The sequence below is a fragment of the Porites lutea genome, chromosome 12 (assembly GCF_958299795.1).
Source record: "Porites lutea chromosome 12, jaPorLute2.1, whole genome shotgun sequence".
Lineage (NCBI taxonomy): Eukaryota > Metazoa > Cnidaria > Anthozoa > Scleractinia > Poritidae > Porites > Porites lutea.
The window spans coordinates 6,641,030-6,648,739 of record NC_133212.1 but is presented as its reverse complement, the minus strand read 5'-3'; the positions used below and the strand labels follow the sequence as shown (position 1 = coordinate 6,648,739).

Genomic DNA, 7,710 nt, shown 5'->3' with positions numbered 1-7,710 from the left:
TTGTTATTCATAATGCAACATGCATGTTAACCTAATTATATCTCCTGTTTTGATAATCCGTCTACGTATTATCGTCTAAGCTTTTTGGTTGCTAGATTTATCGCAGAAGATCAAGGGGAAAAAATGATTTCTTTTTCATTCATGGTAGGAAATACCATTATATTCTTCATCTCATTTGATCCAACTCTTTATAGATCGAAACTTAAGCTTTTAAGCCCGTGACCGAATAACTTGACCTTTTAAAAGCTAATCTCAAAGCAATGACGTAAGACTACTCGGCGGTTTACTTAAAATTTATTCATTTTGTTATGTTTATTCATTTTAAACTTGCTCTATCGCAGCAAAATCTAGCATGGTTATGAAGTCAACAATCCTTTGGTACTTCGTTCTTTCTACCTTAGTGGTAGCTACGACTGTATTTTCGAAACATATCTCTGGTCTTGGTAAGTGCTAGCTACTTCAAGAAATTTACATACCGTTTAAAAATGTAAGGTTGAATAAATATGGAATAATTGTTAAAAGCTAAATAAAAGACGAAATGTATTTTTTTTAAAATTATTTTCCTCGAGGTAGAACTATTTCTCCTTTTTCTGTCGATGTTGATAAGAAAAATATTAATAAAAAGGTCTAATAATTTGTCTTTTGTGCTTAGCTGAAACTAACCTCTTTCTTTCCTCATAGATCTAGCCCCGATGTTCAAACGTTAGATAGTGCTATCCACCGGATAAATCACTGTTCAGTGGATAAATATTAAGGAAAGCATACATTCAAGTCATTACATTATCCACGGGCCAGTTAATGACCGTGGTCAAACTTCTAAGGCGTTTTTGGTTTTTAATGATAGGATTTCATTAACCAGTCAGAGTGTAAAAAATGGCAAGGATGTAAAAATCAGTAATTTTTCACGCAACTATTTTTTTATTATCCTCAAAATATTTGAGCTTTTTCCTGTTAAAAATGCTTTGCGCCAAAGGAAAGTCATGCACGAAAATGGCGCTGAAAATAACACCAGCTTTGGGTTTCAGGCCAACAATTCAACTTTTTTGGTAAACTTCCAGAAAGTCTCGTAAACTAGACGGGTATGATAATACCTTACACTTTCAACGTTGAAACGGTAGCAATCTTAGCTTTAAATACTTCGCTTAGCTTTTGCAAATTTCTCTCGTTTGATAGCACTGTACGTTACCTTTGAAAAACTGAGGTCTTTTATCTCTTGGATTTTTCTTTTCTCGTTGTGTTAATTAAAAGAGTACAGATTCCTCCAAATTAGCTCCATTCTACCAACCACACCCCTCCCCCGAGAAGTGTGGATAAGGATTATAATAATAGCAACAGCCTAAAAAAAAATCAGACGTCGATGGAATTAAAAATAATTCTATAATGATACTGATAAAGATTCTCGTCCGTGACATTTGCGATACCGGTGCGACGCTTTACCAACTTAGCGACTAAGCCATACAACAGAATTCACCAATAAGCTGACTGAGTTCTAAGCACATAAATTTTTAACTTGTCGAGATAGTGGAAAATTGGTTTATTAACTCTTTTTTTTTTTATTTTCAGTTTTTTTAATTATTTTCCTGGCCGCTACAGCAACCCCTGAAAAGAAGATTATTATAATACACTAGTTTTCTTCATAATGCGCAATTTCTTAACAGTTAATGTATACGATTGATTTTAGAAGAATCGCATACGGAAACGAAAGGATCTCAGCTCTCCTCGCCATGGAAAAGAGCTCTTCCACTGCCATTTTTCGCGGGAGGCAGGAAACCAGAGGGGCTTCCTGGTATTTCTGGTGGGATAGACACCCTTCAAACGCATCCGGCTAACACTCCAGCTCGTTATTTTTCTCTCTTTGACCCAAGCACGAATACTCCTTTTTATTCAGCGTATAAAGTTACTCCCGATCAAGCAGTTAGAATTGGGACGTATGGAAGAAAGGATGTAAATGGTAAATGGAGAAACCCTCAAGGTATGTATTTATAGAGATTATCTATTTTACTGGAAAATGTTTGAAAATGATGCAAGATTTCACAGAAAAAAGGGAGTGCGGTCTCCTTATGCTCAGACGGCCCCTAAATCCGCCGATGTTTCTCTTAATAAACTGGCGAGCGTACGCCGACCTCAGGACCAGATTCAGTGTATGCTAAAGAGAGGTGACCCCTTCCGGTTATGGTCCTTTATCAGGTGCCTGAGATCACAATAATCTGAAAACGATGTCCGCTGAGGTAAAATTCCCCAGTTAATTATTGTTATAACAGGTCTACGGAAAGTGTCCGTTAGGTAGGCTACAGTGTAAAAGTGTAACACCTTTAGTTGCTGGTTTTCACTGTCACGCCATTCAGAATCAATAATCTTGGAAACAAAAGGAGGTAAATATGCAAAGACCCTTGCCAAGATTCAGGCCGGTTCAAATTTTCATATATGCGAGATCTCTCTTGGCGAGATATATTTTCGGAGAAATGATTTTCCCAAATTTATAGAGCTTTGTACGGAGACGCCATGTTGGTGTCCCTCTAAAGTGCACCAACATGCATGGCAGTCGGAAGACAAGAGCAACATGTGATACCGGTTTTTGCTACGAAAACGTGAATTCATCCCTCAAGGAACTCACAAACATTAATGAGTAGTGTAGTATTTTATTTTTAAATACAAGGACTGTTCAGAGAGCAAAGTTCGCTAAAAGTCACTTTTTTACTTACATGACAGCTCTCTCGGTAGCCACGTAAATGTCATGTCCCCCAAAAGGTTAGAAATTCACCCTTTCCTAGTGAAAATGGTGAAATTATAAATTCTTGGCTACTGTAAGTAAACGCTCTGGAGGATCGATAATTCTCTAAGTTCATCCTCACCAAAACAAAATATAACAAAATCAAGTTCTGCTTTTAATCAACCGACAGATTGATTCATAACTATGGTAGGAATGAGTTCAGGTTTTGGAAAAGGTTTTAAAGTTGTTGTCACGATTATATTGAAATATAATTTGTAGTTTAATTAGAACCTCTGTCTAAGTATACAAATCTAACAGCTTATGTAGTAAGATTTTGTCGAAGAATTGTTTGAGTTTTTATAGTCTTTTCTTTGTATTTGTTTTGCTGGAGACTATAAGCTTAGTGGATCCTCATTTCTTGGCAGTTCTTGAATGCCTATTGTTTTAGGTAAATTGTGTGAGTTTATTAACGAAAGCTTCGCTTTTAGGCTTACTAAATCCGTCATTTACTTAATAACGTGAAATTTTGGCTAGTTAGCGAATTTAGCGATTTTTCTAAAAATCGCTAAACTAACAAGCACCAAACTATGTGTTGCTAATAGAACTCTTCCGAGTTCCAAAAACCTTCACTTTCAAAATGAGGCCAAGTGCACATGCAAGGTTTCTTGTGAAAATGAGAAATGATTTTTATTTGCATGAAAATGAAAAATCATTTCCATAAGAAAGGTAGAACACTTAACCTCGTTTTGATACAGGGGCCCGGGGGAACTCCCAGTCGGAAATGGCCTATTTAAATCGTCACTTAATTATATTTAAGTGAATAAAATATGAAATTCCGCTATTTGGTCAGTTTCAAACACATATGCTATTTGACGGTCGATTTTGATGTGTATCATTGTGTGACATTGTACCTTAAATACATACTTACATACTTTATTGCAACTCCCTAAAGAGGGTTTTTCAGTTACAAGGCTACTAATCAACTAGTCAACTGAAATAGCTAAATAAATTACCTTATTATATGGCAGAGTCTGTTTTCGCAGTGCGATTGGTCAATTTGCGGTCCGTAACTTGATACGGACCAAAATTTTTAAAGAAAATGATCATTTCGGAGCTCTAATTCTCTTTACCTCGGAAAAAAGGTTTAAATAAAGTTTTAAGACTCCTGTAAACCTTGAGGACTTGGATGTTGACTTAAACTTTCAACATTTTAAACTGTGTTTATTTGTGAACGAAGGCGATGAAGAAACTAACTCGTAATCTTATCGAAGAGGATTCTAGTCAGTGTTTGAAACTTTTATCGTAGTACACAGTTAAGAAGACGAAAATCCACTGGCAGAGATTCGAGATGTTTTGCCTAAGAGAAACTGATCCTTCAACAAATATGATAACAAACATACCTGCACCCGATCATCTTGACAAGCTTCTTTACCATTTGTAGTGTTTTTTCAAAGACCAACGAAAGAAAGATAGAAGCGAGTTCGACTAGCCAGACACGATAATGTCCAGTTTTCAAAAGACTCCAGCGTCACATTAACGAGTGAATACTTACAGTGATCTTAGTTACGACCGAACAAAATTTAAAATATGCCTGTAAACCCTGAGGATGGGATGTTGACTTTGCCTTTCCAAATTTTAACCTAGCTTTGTGTTAATGAGAACGAAGCTGTTGTAGAAACTGAATCGTAATCTAACCGAGGAAGATAATTCTAGTCAGTGTTTGAAAATTTTAACGGAGATCACAATTGAAGACGAGAATGAACTGGCAGAAAGAGAGGTTTTCCCAAAAACAATTAACGAGCGTATCCTTCGACAATGACAACAGACTTACCTTGAAAAGCTTCTTCGCCTTTTGCAGTGTTTTGTTCACAAGGACAAACGGAGGAAGGATGGAAACGACTTCTAATAGACAGACACATTGTCCGGCTTCCAAAATACTCCAGCGTTACATTAAAGAGCTAAAACTTACAGTGCTCTTAGTTTTGACCGAATAAACTTTTTTAACATAGTGAATTTGTTTTTACTTTCTCGGAAAGCCTTTGTTATGTGGTATTGTTTTCGTGCGCCAATAAAAACGTTCTTTTTTGACGCCTGTCAAATGACTGTCAAATCGTGCGTCCTGCACTTGTTTCCGGTCCCCCAAACAGGACGAAGCCATATAATAAACATCTTATTAGCCTCGTTTTTTCGGTCCGTACTGTAAATTACGGATCCTCTTTTTTTTCCATCGATTTATGGCCCGCGCGCTTCGCGCTTGGGCCATAAATCGATGGAAAAAAACTTGGTCCGTGATTTACAGTACGGACCGAAAACTCGGCTAATAAGAGGTATAAATAACTAAGATAATAAATATACGTTAAAAAAAAAGTGAAATACAATGGATCATTCACTATTTACAAATTCATAGATTGATCAGAGAAAAATAGGTTGACAATTTTTTTCCTAAAAACTTTGACAGAATCTGAAGATTTAACATTGTCTCTTAGATTATTCCAGAGCTTAGCACCGCAGTAGGTGAAGGACCGCTGACCAGTGGTTAGGCGGCAGCTTGGAATGTTCAGTTGATCGCGTTGTCTAGTATTTCTAGTGTGAGTTTGTGAACGCAGAGTAAATTTCTCGATTAGGTAGTCAGGCAAAAGTTTATTGTCAGGCACAAGTTTATTGTTAAATATAAGTGTGGACAGTATTAAGATTCGACATTACAGCTAATTGTAGTTTCGTTTGTTTCGTTCAAATTTAAGTATCACGGTGTATGATTTTGTTTGGAAAAGAAGCCATTGACGTTTTTTGATTTTGTTACATAAATGCTCTATTGTCGTCGTTAAGGTTTCAGTTCGTGAAATCGCGAAAATAAAGTGGCTTATGTTACAAAATTTACGGCAAATCTCTAAATTAAAGTGCCGCTAAATGAGGGTTTTCCAAAATCGCTAAACAAACATGTCGTCAAAATTTCATATAATGAGGTAAAAGAAAATTGAAAAAGGTAACATGACCTATCGTTGTTCATAGGTAATCTTGATGTCGACAAGGCTTACAAAGAAGCAATAACAAAGGATAACAAACCACTAAGCAGAGGCCATATGAATCCCTTGGGAATAAACTCGTTTGATTTGAACTTCATGAAGGCTACATTCACCCTTACCAATGCAGTACCTCAGTTTAAAGCATCAAACAGCGGCCCCTGGCAGGAGTTTGAGACAAAAATACGAGATTACGCGAAAGACATCTGTGGTCCGAGAGGTGGAACCTTGTATCTCCTGACAGGAAGATCTGAGAATGGCATTATACCCGATGCTCAAAGCCCTTACAAAGTTGTTCAGGATGCTAACAACACCGTACCAAAGCCCTATCGCAAAGATACATTCCTCAACAATAAAGTGAAACTTAAAACCCCTCGTTCTGTTTGGACAGCGGGCTGCTGTGTGTGGGAAGAGCCTGGGAGGGTATTTGGAAATCGTTGGCCGGTGAAAAAAGCCCAGTCCTTCGCGCTGATGAGCAATAACCAGGAGAAAAAACGCAAGCTGTACCAGACACAAATGAGTGTACGTGAACTTGAAGAACTCCTAAAGGCACCCTCAGCTGTAAATTTGTTTCCAGGAGATGAAAATTACCGAAACCCTGCGAACAATATTAAAACGCTTAAGTATATATCAATTGGCCTGCGTAAATAGCAGGTTTTGTTTGGCGAGCGCGCAAATGAGCTGAGAAGAAACTGATTAGTTAAATTGTCACTGATTTCAAGTCAGTTTAAACCATTTAGGCTACGCTGGTTTTTCATATTTATTGGAATATTTATTCTTGTTGCTCCCGCTTCTTCTTGATATTATTTTTGTAGCAAGGTAGACATTCGTTTATCTCATTGTGTATATGACCATCCTGTTAGCTAAGCTTTTCTTTCAGCCGCTCTCTTTTGGCGTACTTGAGAAAGCCTCTGCATGAATCGTGTGACGAATCCTCCTCGAACCTTTTTGCTTTGATAAAGTTTCGGCCTCAGGCCTAATAGCCGTGCGCTTGATAAAGCGGGCTCGTTTATGGCCATCGTTTTATCAATAAACCGACGCTCGCACTCGAAAAAAAAAAACAGTTTGAAGAAGCAGAACAAGATTAACTAGTCCAGAAGTTGGGGCTGCGGCGACCTAAAAGGTTTGCTGTGATTCTGGCAGAGCATACTTTACTCCTCCTCATTCAAGAAAACAAAAAGAGACTCTGCTCGCAGGGTGGCATATGACCCACTGATGATCACGAAACCATTAAATATCTTTACTTGCGACAAAATATGAGTGAAAGTAAGCACTCGAAATGCATTAGGTTAACAAAATATTGTTCTCCATGTAAAGGAGTATATTTAGACAAATATATATTACCCTGCAATCCACACAGATTTGTTTCTGCGCCCTTTATTCCTAGAAGTCATAAAGTCATAACATTAATATTGAATTCAAGTTTGATTTAAGGGAACACTACGTTTCTCGATGTTGAAAAAAAATACAATCTTTTCACTTGTTTCATCCATTTCAGTGGCAGATCTAGGGCAGGGGGCCGAGGAACCCCAACTTCTTTCTCAGGGCTATTTCCCTTAAGGTGGGTTCCTTTCGGCGAATTCAAGAACGGATTTATGATCCCAGATTTGCCGGATTTTCGCCGTCGAAAGGAACGTGAAATCCGAAATTGGATTTGTAACTCTGGTAACCTTTCGCAAACGCGTGCAATATGCATGACAGCCTCTCAAGAAATGAGGTGTTTTCTACTCTTTGACAAATTATGCGAATAAACCGTGCAGAATTTTGTGGTCGGCAGTTCGAATAGCCACCATGGAACATATAAAACAAATCAAGAAAGAAGCGCGTTAAAGTTGCAATGAAAATTATCTAAAGATTGTGGGCTCAATTTGATCCAGTTTCGTAGCTCCGATTCCTTCATGTAACGGAATCGAGTGCCTATCGCGTCTACAAGCGAGTTTGTAGAAAGATAACAGTTCATTTGTCCTTTTTACTTATTTG

The 7,710-nt window shown here is 37.6% G+C and overlaps 1 protein-coding gene across 1 annotated transcript; it reads left to right on the top strand.

The window, feature by feature from the left end:
• Positions 1–358: 358 nt before the first annotated feature.
• Positions 359–6,801, top strand: LOC140921520 (uncharacterized). Its single transcript, XM_073371522.1, has 3 exons — positions 359–443; positions 1,685–1,972; positions 5,720–6,801. Exons 1-3 carry the CDS (start codon positions 359–361, stop codon positions 6,379–6,381), a joined length of 1,035 nt encoding a protein of 344 aa, XP_073227623.1. The 3' UTR covers positions 6,382–6,801.
• The last annotated feature ends 909 nt before the right edge of the window (positions 6,802–7,710 follow it).

Coding starts and splice junctions, on each gene's coding strand:
- LOC140921520 (XM_073371522.1), top strand. CDS start 359: ATGAAGTCAACAATCCTTTGGTACTTCGTTCTTTCTACCTTAGTGGTA. Junction 444..1,684: donor GAAACATATCTCTGGTCTTG/GTAAGTGCTAGC, acceptor TGATTTTAGAAG/AATCGCATACGGAAACGAAA. Junction 1,973..5,719: donor TAAATGGAGAAACCCTCAAG/GTATGTATTTAT, acceptor CGTTGTTCATAG/GTAATCTTGATGTCGACAAG.